Source organism: Poecilia reticulata, chromosome 5, assembly GCF_904066995.2.
Source record: "Poecilia reticulata chromosome 5, P_reticulata-male-v2, whole genome shotgun sequence".
Lineage (NCBI taxonomy): Eukaryota > Metazoa > Chordata > Actinopteri > Cyprinodontiformes > Poeciliidae > Poecilia > Poecilia reticulata.
In genome coordinates, this window is record NC_088834.1 from 22,171,507 (window position 1) to 22,194,573 (window position 23,067).

A 23,067-nucleotide genomic window follows, 5' to 3' on the forward strand; every position below is an offset into this window, starting at 1 on the left:
GTATTTGTGAGCTACTCCGCGCTCTGTGTTATGATGATGACATCACACCCCTTACCCCATGGAGAGATATATACCTACACAGGGGACAGAGAGACTCCAGAGGTTTACCACACTGCTCCTCAGAGGTTGCGAGTCCACTTCAGGCAAAGCCACATCCAAGCCCAGAAAAGCGTTTTTATGTGCACTCCTCGTGAGATTTTATGGGAGAGCACTGAGTATTATCGTGGGGGAGGGTGGCAGCGTGAGAGGAGGGAATGTGGGGGATTGAATGAGTGGCAAATGTCAGCATGGGATGGGGTCAATTGAACTGACCGGGGTAGTCATTTCACTTGGTTTTGGGTAAGACCACAGGAAGGAAACATAGGCATCTCAATTTCTTGGATTCAGACAGGCACACAACTCAGCTTCATACATCCTGCTGAGAGGGCCTGACCTCCAAGGCCTCAAAGTTTCTCAGCCAGAAGTACGAATGTAAACATATACACAGTGGTTACTAAAACATACAGTAAAACGTCTCCATGGTGCTTTCACTGGATAAACATGTTTGAAAAGTGTCCCAGATATATTGCTCACACAAGGACGATGGAAGACTTGCAGTAGGCGAGTGAAGACCATAATATTTTAAACTTGCTTTATAAAGCGTTCGTACTGAGGGATTATGAAAGAAAACATAATTGGACAGTAACGATCTGAAGTTACAGATATTTGCTCAAGGATAAAATGCTGGATTTAGATAAACAAATTAAGCCCAAAACTGACAAATGATTTATCTGTCAAAGCTTGAAATGTTTTGTCAGGGAGCTAACTAATTAAAGGCCTCCATTATCTCATAAGTTAATTTTTAACTTTGGTTTTGTGTTATGTAGATTATTCCTTGATCTAGCACACAATTTTATTTGTCTACACAGGCACACTGAGCTCTTTTGATCCTTACTGGTTTACTGAACTCAAACAGATACTAGATACACTTCTGGGTTAAAGCATTCATACCCCCTGAATCTTTCCACGTTTTGTTCCATCACAATCATAAACCAGGCTGCATTTAAAAATATGAAAAATGAGTGTGAATTTGTTCAGCTCTTTTGCTCTATTATTTGCCCAAAAATCCAGTGTTTTTAGTAGGTGTCTATGTGGTAAATAGAGTTCACCTGTGTTTAATTTAGTCTCAGTACTAATACAGCTGTGCTGTAAAGGTCATTCTGGTATACATCTGTGAAGAAACAGAGCCATGAATACTCTTCATAAATAAGCTTTGTTTAATCCGGGTCTGCTGTTGTCATAGCAGACTCATACTATGGATATGCGTTTCTTTAGCAGAGACGATGAAGGTGATCAGACGTGAACGTGAGGATAAATTGAGCTAAAGACTAAAAAAAAAAAAAAAAAAACATGAAAGGAAACCTGCTAAAAAATATGTTTAGAGACAGTCCTTATCTAATGTAACTGAGTGGTTTGTTTTTATAATAAAAAAAAATCAGGCTCTAGATATGTAAAACTGGCAGACATACCCCATTGAAGTGGCAATGAAAGGTGGTTGTACAAAGTATTGGTTCAAGAGTTATGAGGTGCTGGCAGGTTGAATAGAAATGTATGTCACACTTTTCAGATTTTTACTTTTATCACTTTTTGAAAAGCACTTCTTTTCTTTCACAGTTATGCTATATTTTGTTTGCGTCCACTAGATACCTTTTTCATGTAATAGATAAAAGGGTTTTGTGGCAGCATTACAAAATAGGAACAAGTTCAAATGGTATTATTACTTTTGATAATATCTGCCGCATCAAGGTCATAAATCTACAAAATAAAGAGTTTTATTTTTGTGGGGTTCTATTAGCACAATGTAAATAAAACCATACACAGATACTGTTTAAGTACCTCATTTGGATGTCCACTACCAGGAAAGAAGTTCCCATCATCGTAGCGATGCAGAGAGATATACAGAACGCTTGGGTCATCATAGAAGGCCTCTTGGGTGCCGTTGCCATGGTGCACATCCTGGACAAGATTTGAGTACATAAGAGTATAAATAAAAGTATATATAGATATAAATAGGTATTGTATAATTTGGACAGTAAGGGTAACCACAAATACATCAAAAAAATCTCACATAAACTGATAAAGTGAAGACAGTTTGTAAGACTTGCATAACTTTTCACATCAGTGGCAAAAGTACTTATTCTTTTTTGTTTGATATGATAATAACAACTGTAGTTTCATAAAATAATATACTATATCATGTGTCCTTTGTAAAGATTTTGAGCAGACTCAAATACACACATGTTCAGCAGAGACAGTGGCTGGCTCTGGATCGGCATATGTATGCCTCGGTGAACTTTTATGTGCCTGTGTGTGATTTTGAATGTACTCCAAGCACATGTGACAGTTCAATTCGCACGTGGATAACAGAAATAACTGTTATCTAAATTGTGATTAGGATTGCTACTGTAAGTCTGGGTCCTTGTTATTTGCACCTAGAAAACATCTACTTTCACTCTGTATGTTTGTAATGTCTCCATGAAGAGAAGGGTGAAGCTGATCGATGTTCTGGTCCTTACCCAGTCTACTATGAGGATCTTGCTGACACTGAGTTTGTGTTGGAGCTGCTTGGCTGCGATGGCCACAGAGTTGAAGTAACAGAAGCCCCTGTGGACAAACAAACAGGAAGAGTGGCAGCCACATGTGTTTATCACTGTGCATCTTTTGCAAATTAATTTCACAAAATCCACATATGGCCCGTAGGAACCTGTAAAACAGTTCCTTGGCTGTGTGTGGTGCCTTCTCAAGCCATGACAGCCCCAGTGCTGACTCCTGCCACGTTAACGTCTATTGCAAGTCATTTAAGAATATTATTGTGGTTTAGGTTCTTCAGTGTTCGCCTTTTCTCAGCGGACAAACAAAAATGGCTTCCGTTAATAGAATGTTATGCTGACTCTAAAGTGTCTCACTCCTGAGCAGTGCAGAAGCCACGCATTTCATGACAAACCGAAGACAAAGCTCATCATAAAATTTAAGACACATTTGAAATGGTAATTCTGCCAGAAAGCTGGCGGGACGCGAGGGATGATTTCTGAGAAATGAACTCACAGAACTCACTAACACTGGCTGTCTACAACAGAAGTATGCAAAGAAAATGTTGATGCATGAAAAACAATGGAGGAATGTTGGAAAAGGCAGTGTCAGCATTGGGGTGTAAAGTGTGATTGCCTACGTGCATGCGTATGTGCCTGCGTGTGAGTGTGTGTGTGTGTGTGAACAATGTACATCATAAGCTGTCCAAACTTAGCTCATCAAGAAAAATCATTATCACGCCATAAATAACCAGTGACAAGCACTGCTGAGCTCACATACACAGCCCCAGCTGAATGTGGTTATTTGGCTAATGCCTGCTATCAAAGGGTGACACAAATCAATGCACACAGATATGCACATCCACACGTATCCACACACAGCACATCTGCAGGGTGCATGGATACACAGCTCCTGCACGTCTCTTTTGAGGTTCTTTGCTTTGTGTCTCAAAAGCTGTAAAGAAACAGTAGAGGAGGCAGATAGCCTCTGGCACTGGGCAGATAGTGCACACCACTCATACATTAACATAGACACACTACGGCACCCTCTCTCTCTTCTTCACAAGTATTCTGTAGCTCATTTATCCAAAATAAATTAAAAAAAAAACAAACTTTGCAGCCCCCTTAGCTCCTGGTAGGCATTGGTTTGTGTGTGCATGCTTCTGTACTTACAGAGGAGAAGAAGGAGTAGCGTGATGTCCGGGAGGTCTCACCACTGCAAATCCATTCTGTAAGAAAACAGAAAACAGTCTTAACACCTCACTGTTTTAACAACTTATTCTTAAACATAAAGGTGTTAAAACATTAACATGAAATTGTTTTAGATATAAATAAAGGATAACAAAAGAGGAGCTGCAAACACCTTCATTTACTGTGAAACAGCTGTCCATTACACTGCACAGTAAACACTGTCTATAACATACTTAATTCAAGCAGTATAAATAAAAACTCTTTTTTTGCTTTTGTGTTAATGTAATCACATTGAGCTACTCCAGTTGAGGTCAGTTTGAATTATGGAAATCCTCTTTTAGCTAGCAGCTGCATGCATTCCCCAAGTAGTTGAAAGATTTGACAACTAAGCAGCAGCCTTTTACTAAAGTTGACAGGAATTTTGGCAAAATGTTATCAGTTGTATGTATTGAATTTGGAGTTATGGCTTCATCATCACTGAGTAACCTGTCAGTCTCTGTCAGTACATAACTAGTTTCACTGCTACGTAATAGCTAAGTATGAAAAATGTAGCCCAAAACATCCACATATCCATCCATCCATCCATCCATCCATCCATCCATCCATCCATCCATCCATCCATCCATCCATCCATCCATCCATCCATCCATCCATCCATCCATCCATCCATCCATCCATCCATCCATCCATCCATCCATCCATCCATCCATCCATCCATCCATCTCACAGTGATCCATCTCACCTTCAGCTCTCTCTGTGCCACCTTAAGGGCCAGGTCTATGACACATCCTGCTGCTACTTGGGAAGCAGCAGCTGTGTGTTGCTCATTCCAAACTGTATCAATGTCCACCTGTTTTTGAAACAATGGAAAGCACATCACAACTAGATTTTATTCATAAAAATGTTAGTATTCCTGTTACATATTATTACAGGATTAGCTGATTAGAGCATGAAGAGAGTAGGAGAGGGTCAAATGGTTTTTCATTACAATGGCAAAATCTACTTACTTTTGAAAACATCTCAGACAAAATATTTAATTGTTTCACGACAAAAGTGTGTATGTGTATGTATGTGACCCGACTCTTCAGTTATCTCTGCTGGCGGTCTGCTGTGCTGTTAGGGGAACGCTGAAATTACAGGAATTTCTTTTTTCACAAGGTTTACCATCTTGTTTCAATCACCCCTCTTCACTCTAGCAGCTAAAGGCCGGAAATCCAGGCACATCAGTGCTCTTATCAGCTGCCACCCATCCCCCTTCAGGGTTTTCTTTCTTTACTATAAATATGTCATTTTATTTATCCTACATCCCTTTTTAGGGTTCCCTAGGAAAATATATATACATTTTCAGCACTTGTATGTTTTCCCTTGTCGTTTCTTCCCCCTCTGACTATAGTACAGACTTTGATTTTTTTTGAGGTTTCAAAGTTATCTCAGCCAAAAACAATAGCATGAGCAATTGGTAGCATCATTATCTAAATTGTGTAATAAGGCATAATAAGCCATGTAATGTTTGCTGTTCAGTAATGCAATTAGATGAGAGGAAATATTCCCACATGACTAGTTTTAAAACAGATCTGTATTGTGTGTAATTGTGTGTTGATGTGTGTGTGTGTATGCCCGTGCAGGACTCACCCCCACACCTCCACATGGTAGGTCCACAAAAATACGTGATCCTGCATGGAAATATTTGTAGTATTTAAGAGTTATAAATATATCACATTTACATATGTAAATCTGATATATGTAAATGTGTACAGAAAGTGCACAAACAAACCATCAACTTTAATTACTTCATTGAGATTTTATTGGACAGAGAAAAGGTTTGTTTGAGAACAGAAGTGAACAAACAGGATCACAAAAACGAAGTTTTATACTTCTCCAGGTATAAAACTATGGAGAAGTTTAAAGGTGATTGAATGTTTGACAGAGCACTCTTCAGTTCTTCATCTGGGGAAACGTTGCCCAACTGCAAACCTACCAAGGAACAGCCACCCACTTAAGTTGACCAGTCAGACAAGCAAAACATTAAACAGAGAAGAAGCCAAGAGGCCCGTGTTAACTCCTGAGGATTAGCATAGATCCGTAGCTCAGGTGGGAGAATCTGTTGATACGCAGACTCAACAAGTCTGGTCTTTATGAAAAAGTGGCAAGTAGAAAGCTACTGATGAAAGAAAGACATAACAAGTTCAGTTTATAGTTTTCCAGAAGCAATGCAGGGAACACAGCGAACGTGTTTGAAGGTGTTGTAGTTAGATAGAACCAAAACTACACTTTACGGCTTACAGGTGAAACGCAGTGCAAGGGCACTAAGCTAATGCTGCACATTACCCTGAACACACCACCTCCACTGTGAACCATGAAACATGTTGATGAGAAGAAATGGAGCTACGAACAAGGAAAACCTCAAAGAAAACTTGAGACTGGGATGGAAATTCATCTTCTGGGATGACAGCACTAATTATGGAGCCGGACTTACAAGAGAATGGTTTAGATCCAGCGTAAAATTAAATTGCAATGATTGTTAAACTCAAGTCTAATCTTTATTTCATATAATTAAGCTTAGCAACATATAAAGAATAAAATTCCCACATTTAAATTTGTGGTTGCAATGGAAAAAAAAAAGAAAAAACATTCAAGAAGTATGAATACTTTTGGATAGTATAGTGAAGCAGTGGCACAGCAATATTGTGAGTGTAGTCTTCAGTATTATTATTAATCTTACCAGTGCGCCTCTGATTGTCCATCAACACGTGGTTTTCTGAATGGACGGAAAGCAGCTCTGCACGGGTGGCTTTTCTACTGAGTATGCACTTTAACACAGAAATAAGGTTTTTTTTTGTGAACCTCTGGCATCTTTGGCAGCTAATTCTTTCACTCATAGTATAGCTGTGTGCAAAGTCCCTACCTCACATTGGCTCTTAAGCCCTCTCTCTTGCAGTCTAGACCAGATGCTCTGGATTCTCCCAGCATGCTCAGCATGGCGGCTGTTGTCTCCACAGATACACTGGTGCTTCTGCATCTGGGTATCGTAAACCAAACCTGCATACACACACACATAAAGACGTGACTTATAACCCAATACTTTTTGCTCTGAAGTCACGTTACCATCCTTCAAAATATAGTCAATGAAATCCTCCGCTACTTAAGTCAGTGTTTGACTCACCTGTTGTAAAACGTAGCTTGGCATCTTTGGCAGGGCTGGACAGTGACATAGAGGGCACTATGGTGGGTACATGTGAAGTAGGCGCCAGGGAGGTGGAAGGTGGTAGAGAGCGGCTCCGAATCACAGGCGGATGAGACTGATGAGGCCAAATTAAGGTAGGAACTCCCAGCACATCTGGCTGTAAAGTTGATCTGAGGATTACCTGCCTCTGTGTTTTGCACAAATGAGTTTAAAAGGGAAGACAAGGAAGTAATTAACATTTATTATAAGTCAGAGGGAGGTAAAAGTACTTTGAGTAAAGTATGGTTCTCCAATGCCTCCAGCTGGTAAAATTGCACATAATGTGGACAATTTAATTCTACTTGACTTGTGTTGAACAAGAACTTGATAAGGAAAAATACCTTGCTGCTGGAATATATAAACCAACAGTGCCCTCTAATGGTAAGGCAAGTTCATTCAGATAAAAATTAAAAAGGCACATTGATTTTATAGTGTTGGACATCAGTCAGTGGTTTCTATATACAATACATTTCTCAAGTGAATAATATAGAATAACACAGACATTCTAAATAACTTTCCATAATCTTTAGAAACTTTAACCAGTTAGTTTTAAAGAAAAGTTTATGAGATTTTTTTCTGTTCTATTTTGTTTGCATATGAACATTAGTACCTGACTGAGAGGGTGTGATGTCTCAATCAAGCTCTCCCGAGAGGAAGTTATGGACTCTGTGTCATAAACGGAGTCTGTGCTGGCATTGCTTTCTCTCCTGCGGTGGCCGTCTTCGGACAGTGAGCCCAGTTCAGAGCCGCACAAAGACCCTGTTCCAGAACCTGATGCTGATCCGCTCTCATCCACGTCCATGTCCTCAGACGGGATCTGTGTCAGATGACATTCTCGGTAAAATTGCACAGGCTTTACACCCTTAAACTCTTTTAAATTTTCTGACAGGATAAATTCTCTTTTTTTAGTCACTCTGTTCATAGTGAGTAATAGTTTTCTGTTTGGCATGCCAATGTTTACACCTGCCTCCTCTTACCTTGCTCAGCTGTGTGCTCAGCTTAAACCTTTCCAATCCGGCCTTGTGGTACAGCTGGGAGAGCTGTTGGTGGGTGTGTGGATGATGGCCGGCATGCAGGGGCAGGACTGAGTGGCTGTAAGGCAGAGGCTCTGAATGCGCTCGCTCCACAGGTCGATGTGAGCCCAAGGTAACTAAGCCTTCTCTTCTGGACGAGGAGGATATGTGAGGATGCTGTTGCTGAGGAATGGTACTCAAACTATTAACTGAAAACAACAAGAAATGAAAAGAAAAACAGTGACAACAAGGAATAAGGTGAAGGACAGGTCGCAGGAAGGAATTGAAAAAGACAATAAGCGACAATAAGAGGGATAGTAAGAATGAATACTTGACAGAAAAAAAACTGAAGCACGTTGATAGACTGTAAGGGAAACTAACAAAACTTGACAGTTTGGTTTGGGCTGAATGACATTTTGTTTTTTGTCGTAAGTGACACTGCATCACTGTACTCTGTCCAGAAGAGGGTGCTCTTGTATCAAGACATGCAGGATGACATATATGTGATTCAAGTTTTAGTACAGTCTCTGATTTAAAATAAAAGCTATTTTTTCACTATAGATCATTTTATGTCTTTGCAAATAAGTAGGACATTTATCACTAAAAGTCATATTGTCAACTTACAATAAAAGCTGTAAACACAAATTAGATAAATATATATTGGAATTTTTTGTTTTCGCCAATTCATAAAAACGTCAGATGACATCCACCTCCTCCGGAAATAAAACTACAACTTGTAGATACCAAGCATGTAAGATGAGGTCAAAGCATCAACTCCGAGCACCAACAGCATAATTTAAGTCAAACGTGCATATGTGGCTCTGACAGTTATCAGAGCCACATATGACGTTTGTGCCATACATGCAGATATAAGCTTCGCGGACAATGCCACTCACGAGGAACAAGCTGCTGGCGCATCAGCCCCATGTGTGGTTCAAATATGAACACTGGCTGCAAGCGTTGAGATATAGATGGGACCTCCAGAGGGAGGTAGACAGACTGCAAAGTCGATGCTGCCACAGGCTTTGTCACACGCAAGTCAACCTGCAGAGAAAGAGAATGACCAATTCAGAGATGCTACAGAAGTAGAAACACATTCATTATGGGCGTGGCTTAAAAATTAATAAACTGGGTGATTCGAAGAAAAGCTAAGGGTTTAATTGCCTTGTTGACTACTTGATGTATACATTTATACTGTTATCAAAAAGGTCAGAACGGAAGTGGAAGTCATGTGGTGTACATATATTAACTTTAGAGAAACTAATAAAAGGAACTTAATAAAAATATTTTTATCTATGCAGCATTACAGCAACAAACACACAAAAGCATCTATTCTCCATTTTGTTGCGCTTCAACTATGAATTTTTATGTTTGTTGTGACTTTACATGACAGAAATTACCTGGCTCTTAACTTTTTTTTCTTTTTTACAAAAAAGTTTCACATCTAAAGATTTAAACAAATTCTACCGCTTTTCCCTTGCAAAAACAATTAAAGCTACATTTAACAGCTGGAGGATACTAGCCCTCTTCAGTCCACTGGAGCTTCCTCCACATGCTTTTTATTGACTCATTTTGAAGTCTGAATCAAATGCTACTTAGCAATTTGGTAATTTTGGAAAGGAACTGGTTGTACTTTGTTTAATTCAGAGGCATCAAAGTAAAAGATTTTTCTTTAACAACAACAAAACAACCACTTACACTCTTTTGTGTTGTTGCGGCTATTGCACATTACAAAGTAAGTAATTTTGTTCGGTTGTGCACTGTAACGTTTACACTGACATACAAATCAAGAAATTATTGGTGGTTTCGTCTTGAGAGAGAAATACAAAAACGACAAAATTCTGACTGAAACTCAATTCAAATTTCTTGCTCACCTGAGCAGGAAGTCCAGCAGTGATGTTGTGCATTGCAGTGTGGTTGGCAGGCAGAGTGAAGTGGGCTACATTACCATTGTTCATCAGCACCCTCTTTGACTGGAAAAGCACAAGTCTAAATTATTGTGGCACATTCCACAACATGCACAATTTCCCAAAACTCGTCACATTCAAACTGTTGTGAAACAAACATTCTTAGCATCCCTGAAAAAACCAAGACTACACACTATGAAGAAATAGTCCCTAAACTGTACACATATTTCATTTAGACTGTTTCTCACTGGTTGAGAGCGTATTTGTGTTGAAAGCTCGGGCAGCTGAAATTTACTAGCATTCCATTAAAGACGCAAGCAAGAAATGCATATGGAAACCCTTCACTATGTCACACTTTTAAGCAAAAGACGTGACTGTGACTGACATGCTTAGAAAGGGTCTCACCTCAGGAGCCCGTGAAAGAGACCCGTTGTCTGACATGAGGGTGTCGTTAGGTGAGCTGCAGCCTGATGCTGAAGTGCTGCTTCTGCTTGGGGAAGAGTCTGAATGACAGGATGGAGGGAAAAACCAAAAGCACATTAAAACATAAACATGCAATGAAACAAAATACAAATTAAAGCAATTATTTTTCACCTAAAAATACAAGATTCTTATGCGAAATATACATTTTTACAGTGCAGTAACAGAACTCTATACTAAAGAAATACTAAAAAGCCAACATTTAATTTCCTCTGTACTAAACAGTGAGCATAAGGTTCTTTTCCAATTCCTGATCCTGATACTCAAGCCAAATGTCAGGATGCCAAGATAAAAAATGTGTCCTCATCCAGCCTAGTGGATAGAACTATAAAGAAATGTCACTTGTGTCAAATTTATACCACAGGGTAAGAGGAAGTCCTAGATTAATAATTAGAAACTGTAAAATCTCTGTTTAATTTAAAATGTTAGTAAAGACAAAATTGAAATATGCTTCAGTTACATTTTTGTAAACTAAAGTTTTAGTAACAACAACTGACTACTGACTTGATGAAATTTGATGGGTTTCCTTAGACAGAACACTTTTTTAATCAATTTGACTGAACTTGACTGTATTGTTTGAAAACTAGGATGTATGTCTGCATTCCTTGTTCATGTGTGTGGTTTTATACTTCAATCATGTTCAAAATAAATAAAGAAAAATAAATGTATGATTGGACTGAATTGAACTGTGCCACCTATCATTTTGTAAAAGAAAAAAAATCCTAATACTGGAGTTTTCTTTTCCACTTAAAATGTAATTTAAATAAGGTTTGGATTTTTGAAAGAAAAAATTGTGTGATATTTTGCTGATGTAATACATAGATTTTAAGGATTTTTGGCAAGAGTGCCAAGTGTGTGCCTCTGCAGATGAACATAAAGATACAATAACCTTAAAATGATGCCATATAAAAACAAACAGAAGACTGAGCATGAATGTTCATACCCATATTTTCTGTCCTATGTTTGACATCAGGAGGGGCACTGATCTTCCGTTGCAGCGGGTTAGGTCTTGTCGAGATGAGTTTCTTCAACTTCCACTTCAGTGTGGGCTCGGATACTGCTCAAATACATAAACACATGTAAATTAACAGCGACAGAATCGAGTTAAAGTGAACTGTGCAAATACTTCACTGCTAATGAATACTTAAAATCATCCACGTTTACATTGGGCATTCTCCAATAAACCTAAACAAAGTAATCAATCACTGGCAGGCTTAGTTCAGATAAAAGCTGTTTGTGTTGTCGCCGTGCCAACTAAAGCACCCTTGTGTGAGTTTGTGTGTGTGTGTAGATGTGTGTCTGTGTTAAAGGTTTTAGGGCAAAGTAAATAAATAATGGATGGTGTACTCGCAGAAATGTAACAAAAAAAAAAAAAAAGGAACCACTCCGATTCATACAGTGAGGAAGAAGTACTCAGGATTCTCACGCAGTTCATTTTACACATACCTTAGTTAAGGTTATACAACTTCTCTTTGCCTCACTGTTGCCGCACCGTTTTTATGGCTGTCCTGCAGCTCTGACCCTGTAGATCTGATGCTTAGAGCTTAATTCATTCTAACCCAATGACCACATCAAGATGTGTTGAATATCTTAGATTTTCTATCCTCCTTATGCCCAAATCATATTAAAAAACTTTTAGAGCGAAGTTTACAGTATCATGTTAAGCTACGGAGTACAGTAAGTTTTACTTGGAGGTATAACTCAGATTTCACTGTAATCGTCACATCAGAAAGTAAATGAAATGGAAAATCACCAGCATCTTAAAAAAAAAAAAAAATTGACCTAAGGGTGGCAACCCCGGTCAGAAACACAAACAGGAGTCTCACCTGTTCTTCGCAGGGCAAGGTCCTTTCGCTGGTCACAGGGTGTAGGTTGAGGCTTGAGGGACATGTCAGGCACGGGTGGCCTAGGTAACCAAAACAACATCAGACGCACTGGCTTAGTCACGGGAAAATAAGGGGAGAGTTGTGAACATCAGTTCTTAAGCCTTGTCACTCATTCTCAGCCGCAAGTTTAAGTCTGGGTAATTCCAACAAATAAATAGGCTTTGATTTTTAGTGCAGTTGTATGTTTAGTGTCACTGTCCAGCAGAAAGTCTTACAGTCTCAAGTCTTTTGCATACCTCTAAGAGTTTCAGAGTTTCCCTGCATGTTTCTTGCCCCATAAACTCTGATCAACTTTACTATCTCCATTTTTGAAAAACCATCACCACACCACTATGCTGCCCCCACCATAAGTCCCCATAGTGATTTCATGTTTAGGATCATTCATTTTTTGTCGTACATAGCGTTTTGCAAGGAGGCCAGAATGTTCTGTTTCAGTCTCATCTGACCAGAGTATTTTCTTTCAAATATTTAGAGGTCAGCCTCAATGGCTTCAGGGTTTCTTTCCATGATGTTTTACTTTTGCCACTCTCCCATAAAGGTCAGGTTTGTGGAAGTCATTATATTTTTGCCTAACAGTTCTCAATGAGATGTTGAAAGCAAAGAGTATCGTTTTATAATATAACCTTTTCACAACACCCCGAAACCCACCTGGTGTTTCGGGGTGACGTCTGAAGGCAACTTTCTACATTTAAGTTTGTGGATGTATCATTACGAAAAAGATCAGATTCAGAAAGAAGTACTACTGATTCCACCTTGACAAAAAACATTTTAACATTCTTGTAAAATAGAACTTTAAACAACAATGAATTTAACAGACATCAGTGCCAGTCTCACCTGTATCCCGGAGAGGCATTGCAGTGGCTGCCAGGAACCCTATCATGAGGAGGCTGGTTCTTCATGATTATATGATCACGCAGAATCTGCTTTACGTGTTTGCTAGCTACAGCACCTGCCACACATTAAAATAGGACAATGAAGTCCACAGAGTAGTTATTTTTATTGTAACATAATAAATAGTTATTCCTCTCATGCAAATTTAAGTACAAGCTAATGTTAAATAGCAGTACAGGGTTTCCCAAAACAAAATATAGGACACTTCTGTTATTTTCTTTTTTGGACTCTGTTATTTTGAAAATTTCCTTGGAATACAATAATACATGGCAGTAAAGGAAATCCCCTTCATTTACACTGAAAACTGTTACGCTGCGATGACTCAGACTCTGACAACCTCTCAGAAAAATGTCTGAAAACACATTCAACTCACTCTGTTCATTTTTATTCTTTGGCAACAGCTGCTGTGGGTCTTCTCTTTTCCCCTCCATCTTTCTGTGTCTTTGTTCAGTGTTATACTGTGAAGAAAAATTTGACAAACATTAGACCCAGTCCAGTCTTCTTTGCACCGCACACATGAGATGAATTTAAAGGGAGTGACATTTAGCTGCTGCCAATGTTGGTTAAAAACACCATTTGTACACCATTACTGGCACAAAATGTAAATATTGTTTACAGCTCAGTCGTAAATGAGGAGGAAATGATCTGGTAACAACATTCTGACCTGGTTGCTACTTATGTCTGCTGAGTTTTATGCTTGTGTACAGCTTGTGGGGAAAGCAGCTGCTTTCCTCCTGTGGTTAATGTGGTAGGAGGTCTTTCTACATTAAACTGGCATCCATCCATTTCTTTACACCCTGGTCCCTTAGTGGGGTCGGGAGGGTTGCTGATGCCCATCTCCAGCTAACGTTCCGGGCGAGAGGCGGGGTACACCCTGGACAGGTCGCCAGTCTGTCGCAGGGCAATACAGAGACACACAGGACAAACAACAATTTGGGCAATTTGGAGAAGCCAATTAACCTGACAGTCATGTTTTTTTTTGGACTGTGGGAGGAAACTGGAGGACCCGGAGAAAACCCACGCATGCACAGGAAGAACATGCAAACTCCATGCAGAAAGACCGGGGCCGGGAATCGAGCCCAGAACCTTCTTGCTGCAAGGCAACAGCTCTACCAACTGCGCCACTGTGCAGCCCTATTATAGGGCTGCACAATAGCCCTACTGGCATGTTTTGTACAAATAAAATGTTGATACTGTGGAATGTGACAATACATAAAGAACTACCTCAGTTTGTTGATTTTGTACAGTATATCTGAACTAACTAAAATAACACAGAATCCTTCTTACTGCATCTGATCACTCAATTCATCCATGCTTATAAATGCTGAGACCTTTATTGGAACACATCTTTATCTGTATTACATCACCTGCAAGTGGTGCTGGGAAAACTGAGAGCAATGTTGAGCAGTGAGATGTTCCAGATAGAATGAAGGCTGTGGAGCCAGCATGGCCGAATCTGGACGTGGATGTAACAACCTGTGAGTTAAAGTCAGATCCATGGGCTTGACCCTTCAAATGGCCAACTCTGACTGCTGAGGATCACATCCACTGTACAAGGGAACAGAAAAAATAAGGACAGATCAGTTGAGCTGTGACACTGGGTGAGAGTTACCTTTAGATTAGGGCTGAAACTAATAACTATTTCCCTGTTGGTAAAGATTATCAATAATGTTCTCCCAATGAGAATGTACGTCTCTTGAGACTTCTAATAATTTTTCAAAGGTAAATATGCATCTTTGCCCTTTGTTTTACTCATTTCACCAGAAGAAAACAAAATAGACCTCCAGTAAATAGAACAAAACACAGACACTTTTTTACACAATTGCGTGCTAAGACAAAAGTTTTAGTTCACTGAATTTAGAAACCTAAAAATATCAGGGGTTATTTCTGAGTACAAGAAGTCCAACAGCATCATTGTGAAACAAACTTACTCTCATGGTATAACTTACAAAAGAAAGAGCTGACCAGAGGGTTAAAAAACACCTAGAAAAAGTGAACCTGGCATAATCTTGCAAACAATGTGCAAATATAGAGGTAATCCAATACCGACACCTGAAACTAATAAATGTGCAAAGCCAAGTTTCAGTACTGATGCAAAAGTATAGATACAGAATGTATGGAAGGATACATCTTGCTGCCCTGGGGGTTCAGTGACAGTGAAAAAGATGGAGTTATGGAAACTGTTACCGTAACACAGCAACTATTCTGTCATGGCAACAGTCACTAACATCACAGCAGCTGGGATAGTGCCTTATATTTTTTAGCTAAATGTTCCAGTTACTTCTAAAATTTTTATTATTCCGATAACATCCAAGCTGATGTCATCCAACTATAATAACAACCAACTCTCATTTCTTACAGTAAGTCAGAGTGGGAAAGAAAATAAAGAAATGTGCTTGACGTAGACAGAGTTCCCCTGAAAAAGAAAACACTCCCACACACTTAACTTACCGTGCATAACATGAGACTGAAACTCAAAAACAGGTTGTGACTTTATGACTGCAGATTAATTTAATAATCAAAAACACATTTTGTATAATTTAAGACAAAAGTTTGATTAGATTTGTTGTGCGACAGACAGCAAAAACTGCAGATTCCTGGCACATCTCTGTACAGAAGCGAACTAGTCGCACTTTAAAAAATGTGAACAATTTTTTTCTGCATTTCAACAGCCACACAAAACCAATTAACTTTAGGCTGGTCTGTGAGACTTGACAATATGTAACAATGCTTTTTCTTTTTCCTTTTAGCTTGATATGTTCTCTTTTTCATTCCAACACACAAAAAAATTAAGGTACAGCTTGAAGAACCAGTCAGAGCAGCACAGTGAGTATTACCAAAAGAATGTCTGCTTGTTTTTAAAGGAAATTAAACAATCACCAGCCGAGTGGTGGTGGAGGGAACTCAGATAGTCTGCAAACACTTTCACATACACAAAAACACACACGAGCACCAAACAAGTCAACTCCCCTGAGAGAAAGGAAATAATCAGGAAGTCAGAAAAGGAACACCTGCGGTATATTTTTACACAGAAAAACTGCATGGGGCCTTTTTTTGCCATAAATGTTGAAGATTTGTGTAAACCTTGAATACCAGGACAAAAGTCAATGTTAACTTTATGGCATTTTGTATTTAAGTTGTGGGATTTTTTGCAAAAATGAATGGTCTGCAAAAGGTGACAAAAGCAGAGCAGACAAACTTGAAAGGTTTTCTAGAACCATTTTCTAAAGCTACATTGCTAACATACCTGAGCACGAGGCAATCAGTCAAAGAAGCAATTTGCATTTTAAAACTAATGCTTCCCGTTTGTGACTTTCTGACATGCAGGCATTGAAAACGGACATATTTCTGTTGTGGCGATTGGTAAAAGTTGTAAAAGGAACTGAAAATCCATCTCATGCAACAAAAAGTGCAGCTTAAAACAGTTAGAGGCAATAGAATACATCTGAGTGAAATCAAGTCATCCAGTGGGGATTTGGTCTAAAAATGCTTTCCAAACACCTGCATTTAGAGTTTATGCACTAATGATCTATCTTAAGGCAGAGTTTCAGCGTGATTCATGACATCTGACTTGACACAAAACCAGCTTGGTCACTGCACTCTGCATTCAAAGAGCCAACTAGAGAGATAAGATTTCATCTGCATTCACCCTGAGGGATTAAAGGCACCCATGATTACTTCCTATCATATTACCAGTGTTCTTCACAAGAATTAAAACTATCATATACACTTCTTTTTAACTCTGCTTCACAGTGATTGATATGTTTGTAGCGAACATTATTTAGGAGTAGTGCTTATTTACCAACTGTGCTTCACAAATACAATTACAGGATAAAATCTGGTGGGAACAAGAAGAAGTTTAAGTCGATAAGATCTGTATGTTTGCTTCTCTGTCTCTCTTTAAAGTGTTGTCGTGCTAAAAATAGCAGGAGGCAAACTTCTGGTTTCTGTAATAGCATATTCGTTTCACACGATCATCCTCTTTTTGTGGGCCCAGTGCAGCAGCACACCAACACAAACACACATTCACGCACGCATAACAAACACACATGCTTAGACTTTACTGGCGTGCATGCACACCCATGCACAGACAGAGACTCGCACAGAAACAGTGACTTCCTGTTTCTAAAGTTAGTCTGCACCATAACATCCTCTAGGTTCATTTAGGCAAGCAGAAGCTGCTATTTTCGTTGAATGGCTTCGCTGCAGCTCGAGAGATTCACAGATAATCTGTCAGCAGTAATTCTATTCATGCTGCAAATTAAATATTATGCCGACTTTGCTTTTTCACTTGACTAAACTTCAAGTTAAAGTATATATATACTCCACAATTTTTAGTCTCCATATGCTCAAGCATTTCACCCCCTGTAGTGAAACATACGCAAAGTATGTAGTGCACTGAGCTCCTCAATACTAGACCAGTTCCTGAGGTCCATAACATGACAGCTACTTCACCATGCTTGGCACCTTCTAGCGGGAGTAGCCACCCTCCTCCCTGCACCCACCCTTCTTACGTTTATAGGAATCCACAGCTGCTGGGCACATTCTGTCCCCCTGCTTCCGAGCAGCTGGAGTATCAATCTCCAAATGTGCTCATCCTCCTGTGTGCGTCCATCCTATGCACCCCGAGATATTAATAGCTTGCAGTTGTTTCTTTAGAGAGTACACAGCAGGCCTTTGTGTTTGCATAACCAGGGTCTGTTTGTGTGACAGTTGATGGTGCATTCACATGCATTAGTGCATCAGTGCTGGTGCAAGTGTATTAATAGTCACCATTTGTTTCTTTTGAAGGAGCACTGAGGCTCTTTGTGCAAGTTTCAGTGCATGCAAGCAGACCGATGTATTTTTAGCATCACCTGTCGGCAAACACCGGCGTTATTGAGCACAATTATGCATGCACTTGTGTTTCAGAACAGTGAGTTTGCTGCTTCCCAACATATTAATAGCAACACACCACTTGTCTGGCAGGAGTGTGTGTTAGAGCTTTGAATGTATTATTAGTATTACGAGAGCTAACAAATGCTTCTGTATTTGTCTGCTTGTTGAAGTGGCATTCAGAAACTTAAGTACAACTCCAAGTTACATGAAAAAAGAAACATGTTCAGGACAGTGAAGTCCCTCATAAATAGATTGCATTGAATGATAATGCCTCTTTCCAGTAAAAAACATACAGTTTTTATGCCATGAACTTAAAAACATCCTGAGATTGTAGAGATTGGAGTTGTGTAACTAAAAGTTTATATTTTATTACTTAATCTAGATCTTCATATTTTTTGTGTGTTCAAGTAGCCTGTGGTCAATGTGATTTGTAGATGTCATGGTGTGCATGTAGCCCAAACTCGATTTACTAATTAGGTGATGACTGAACACAACTTCTTGCTCTGGATTTTCTTTAGAGTACATCAGAGTACAGGAGGTTTAACAGAAACATGTCATGTACTTCCCAGATTTTATTTTTAAGTTTTTTGGAAAACATTGCGAAAGCCACTTGAGCTCAAATGTTGGGAATATGCAGTAATGACATTCTCAAATTGAAGAGAAACACTTAAGATTCAGACAAAAAATTTAGAATATTTTTAGAATTATTGTTTTTTTCCGTATATCTACCAAAAAGATTAAGCATAATCCTCCTGAATTTATATACAATACAACATTGTATCTAACCACAGTAAATCTGAGGTTTGAGTTATTTAAAGTAACAAGTACTTCTACTGCTTTTTGAATAGCTGTTCAAATTCAGAGCTTTCTGGTAACGATTCAGTAGCTGGTGTACAACTGATGACCACTGCTCTTCATTTCCTCTTGAAAATGTTTGCACAAATTTTCCACAGTGCCACGACAATTTCTGAATACGTACCTTAACATGATGTACGACTTCCCAAAATCAACATTCTTGTAAAAGTTCTCTAAATCCATCAGATTGCACAGAATGTAAATGGTCTTATTTCTTTTTCGGTTTTATGCGACTTGTTAGTTTTTAGTAAGTATACGAGAGTGTGGTCAGAATAAGATGTGAGAGCTACGTTCTTCATATGATCAGGCCCCCAGTAATTATAGCATTGCCCTGTAAGCTTTGTATTGTCCCTGGGAACATCTGTCTTCAGAAACTGTAACAGGATACCTGGATGTTTCAACAAGGAGCTAAAGGCAGTCTGCATCCACACTGAATACAATCATTCAGTTCAAAAAGAAAACATGTTGCCAGCATTTTCACATTTACCAACTTTCAGGTGCCTCAAAAAAGCCAAACTAAATTTAGGACAAGTGAAATGAAAGTTCTCAGCCACACCTCAAAGACAAACCAGTTCATTGGAACAAAGTTAGTACGATATTTTTTTCTGGTAGCTTCAATAACAATGGTAAATCCACAACATACATTCCACCTGTTGGAAACCGGTTTGCATAGAACTAAAATTAACCTGGAAGTTCCGCAGGAACTGAAGTTCTACAGTTCATTTAGTCATTTGTTGAATTTATTTTTATGGTTTGATCAGTAATTTAATTTAAAAAGGAAATCTCTTTTATAGAGCCATTACATCTACTGAGAAATGTTTATTTCTGTGAATTTGCATTATAATGGCATAAAGCTATTAATAATGTTGTCAAAAAAAAAAAGATAATACTGAGAAATATGCTGTGTTATATGCACTTAACACTTGAATTATTTTAATGACTACATCACCGCAGTTTGTCATGGAGATGAACAGCCTGTAGCACTGTTGATGTTTTGGGGAAGCCCAATTTACTTTAAAATCACCTTTCAGCTGCTCTGCATTGTCTCATTTGTCTCTCATCTTGCACTGGACAATACTCCATAGACTGTAAACAGATTTTAGTTACAAAATAAAAAAATTATAAACTAAACCTTGGAATGTATCCCTATGTGTTTAAATAAATTAACTTATGTTCCAATTTCTCACAGTGCAATAAGCATTTAAAATTTTAGAAAAATGATTTTAAATATGAGCAAAATCAATATGCTAGGTAGTTCCAGGGCTCTATGGAAGGACACTAATAGTTTTCATTACAGCGGGTCAATATTTCCATTCTGACCTGTAGCACTTCCATGCATTTCACTCTCTCCATCTCGTTACGTTCAACATTTCTGTAGAAGATAATAAAGCTGAAAATATCCCAAAGACAGGAAAACAAAAGTGTTCTAAATTTTAATCACACTGATAGCTATATTTACACAACATTCTATATAAAGCATGCTTTCTTTAAAGACTGCTTTTGAGCATACACTTTATGATGCCAATGATGTCTTAATTGCTCTTATTTAGCTCTGTTAATTTGCATTTCAGCTTTTATAAGCAATTGGTGTGAACTCCTCCTGCTGCAGTGGATTTTTAGCAACCTTCTGAGTACTACATATGCAATCAGTGCAGTGCGCTGGTATCAAAGCTTTCATGATGTTGGTCACAGTGGGCAGATTGAGAATTGGTATACAGAAGCAAAAACTCATCAGACAAGATTCAAACACACAGGCCAACAAGTTGTTAAAGTAACTTAATCTCTTATAGGGGCTGAATAGTGTAATTGCTATTGGAAGGTTATATAACATTACTAGTTATGTCCAAGAATGCAGTCATGAAAACAGCATCTTCTTTGAAGATATGTAGACAAAGTATGTGACACTGTGAATAAAATGACTGATGGTTTAACACCCGGGCTGACACTGATTACTCATGATGCCGGTTTTTTGACAAAGTTAATAACAGTTTTTCTCAGTTTCACTTGGGTGCATTTCTCAGATCAGAATAGAAATTCTCAAAACTACTTATTCAAGCTTCAAATCCGTGTCACTTATGCATATCAAGCAAGCTCTTTCTCATTTCTTAGAACAAGTTGCAAATGCCTTTGTACATCCATGCAAGTGGTTGTGTACAATTCTCTGCTAAAAATGTACCTTTGCGCAGACGCCCACTTTGAGTCTGCTTGGAGTACGCGTGCACCTCTGTGGAGTCAAGTACACCAGAGTATGTGGGAGCCTTTAGACGTCCGTTCCTCAACCTGTCCTGAATTGGTAAGTTGTTCCCAGGTGAATCCTGACTTTCTCCAACATAGGTATGTGTGAAGTCAACAGCCTAAGGGAAGATGAAGAGAAGTGAGGCTGTGAAGGAGGCGTTAGGAGGCAAAACAGAGGAGCCTGGATATGGAAAATATATATTTGCACACATTACTCTTCTGGGTGCCATGGATGCAGCACGTGATGACATCACAACAGATGCCAGATATGTTTTTGATGTGGATAAGAATTGGTGGCCCAACAATCAGAAATTTCAGGAGGTGTAAGTAATCTTTATATTAACATGACAATAAATTTGGTTTATCTGCACAAAATGACACAAGGACTGCCATTGCTATGCAACTGATATGTTCCTTGACAGAGATATTCACTGACAGAGACGAACTAAGGATTGTAAGAAACAGACTGGTTTTTGCAGGTAATCCATGGTATTTTCCTGTTTGCATAAATTGTTTTCAAAAATGCACACTGTTTCGCAAAGGATGTCGAGGATGGTTCGAGAACTGTGCCAAAATGAGTCAGAAAACTAATACTAATGCACATCCCCCATTCAAACACATTGTGTGAGCAGTATCATAGTAATATTACCCTGAATTATTCAAGCTAAGAATAGGCCCAGACTTAACCTGATGGGAGCTAGCAGTTTATTTCTTTCATGTAAAATAGATTTAGAGACTGGTCATCTTTAGCACCAACTTAATCCGATCAGTGGCCTCTACATCTCATCTTTACACTCTATCTTCCAACACTCTGTGATCCTCATATTACCTAATGTTACGTGAAGGAATTCCTTAACACACCCACACAGAAACATTAGTGCGTGCAATTTTGTTTTTTACTCACCTGCCTTAGGGATGATTTGACTAAGAACTCAGGTTCTCATGTTGACTTCTGATAATAGGTTTGGCAATAACTGTGAATCACTATTACTGCACAAAAGGTAAAGTGATTATACACAGGGAAGGGCTTCTTTGTTTTAAATTCACCCTGAAGTCAGTAAGAATGATATGACTACCTTCCAGTTCTAGCCTTTGATAAAGTTACTGATTAACTTCCACTCTTACCCTTTACTTTTTTGCCCTCTCTATCATGCTATCTTCTTATCAATTTCTGTGTTTCTCTTTGTTTTTGTCCATCTCTCTCATTCTCGCTCTCTCACTCACACACGCACACACACACACGCACACACACACACACACACATACACACACAGAAATAATAAACAGCAAAGTGATGGTCCCTTTGCTGTGTTGTTGAGAAGCAGACTGTATCAGTAGTCAGCTGAGTTGATCTTAAATCAGGAACAGGAAATGTGATCTGGGCCTCTGGTCGATCCAGAACACTATCCCTATTGTCAGAGCGCTGCTGTGGCTCACATGGGGAAAACACTGCTGACTTTTAAAGGTTATCTCTTCTGGGAAAAAGGTTGGCATTACCTCTTGCAATTGTGGAGCATAATTATGTGTACTGGATAAAAAGTATAAGCTTGTTGTTTTAAAAAAGAACAGCAGACGGGTGTCCACTGCCAGTGAAAGTACCATGAAATTGTATTTTTTGCAAATTTTTATTATACAACTTAAGAGTTGAATCACAAATGCTGAAAATAAATGACTTAACCTTGACGTGGAAGATCCCTTTTCAATGTGACTAGTCATCCTTATAGAAAAGAGGAAAAACAGTCCTCAGACTAAAAGCAAAAAATAAAATAAAAAAATCTTTATCTGGACAGTGTTTGAGTAACACTGTCCTGCTACAGTTAAAGTAACTACATGAAAACAGATGTCCTTCTGTTTTGGCCTTTAACACCCATTTGAACACATTGTGTTGAAATCCACAATAACCGGACGTCAGCTGTGGATGGTTTGTTATGAAGTCTCAAT

General features: G+C 38.7%; 1 protein-coding gene across 4 annotated transcripts in view; it reads right to left on the reverse strand.

Annotated features, from left to right (window-relative positions):
* LOC103464932 (histone deacetylase 7-like) overlaps nt 1-23,067 on the reverse strand; it is a 48,856-nt gene that overhangs the window by 12,191 nt on the left and 13,598 nt on the right. For 2 of the 4 annotated variants that reach the window (XM_017304996.2, XM_008409344.3), the window contains exons 2-20: nt 21,068-21,245; nt 14,526-14,706; nt 13,532-13,616; nt 13,102-13,216; nt 12,208-12,287; nt 11,325-11,438; nt 10,307-10,404; nt 9,869-9,967; nt 8,891-9,038; nt 7,959-8,203; nt 7,592-7,798; nt 6,922-7,129; nt 6,664-6,797; nt 6,481-6,568; nt 5,391-5,431; nt 4,501-4,608; nt 3,741-3,796; nt 2,556-2,643; nt 1,876-1,995 (exon numbers count right to left, since the gene is read on the reverse strand). In XM_017304996.2, coding sequence (XP_017160485.1) covers nt 1,876-1,995; nt 2,556-2,643; nt 3,741-3,796; nt 4,501-4,608; nt 5,391-5,431; nt 6,481-6,568; nt 6,664-6,797; nt 6,922-7,129; nt 7,592-7,798; nt 7,959-8,203; nt 8,891-9,038; nt 9,869-9,967; nt 10,307-10,404; nt 11,325-11,438; nt 12,208-12,287; nt 13,102-13,216; nt 13,532-13,616; nt 14,526-14,657 — 2,166 coding nt within the window. In that variant the 5' untranslated portion in view covers nt 14,658-14,706; nt 21,068-21,245. Of the gene's footprint in view, nt 1-1,875; nt 1,996-2,555; nt 2,644-3,740; nt 3,797-4,500; nt 4,609-5,390; nt 5,432-6,480; nt 6,569-6,663; nt 6,798-6,921; nt 7,130-7,591; nt 7,799-7,958; nt 8,204-8,890; nt 9,039-9,868; nt 9,968-10,306; nt 10,405-11,324; nt 11,439-12,207; nt 12,288-13,101; nt 13,217-13,531; nt 13,617-13,822; nt 14,502-14,525; nt 14,707-21,067; nt 21,246-23,067 lie in introns of those variants that run through there. The other 2 variants (XM_008409345.3, XM_017304997.2) reach the window with 2 other exon arrangements.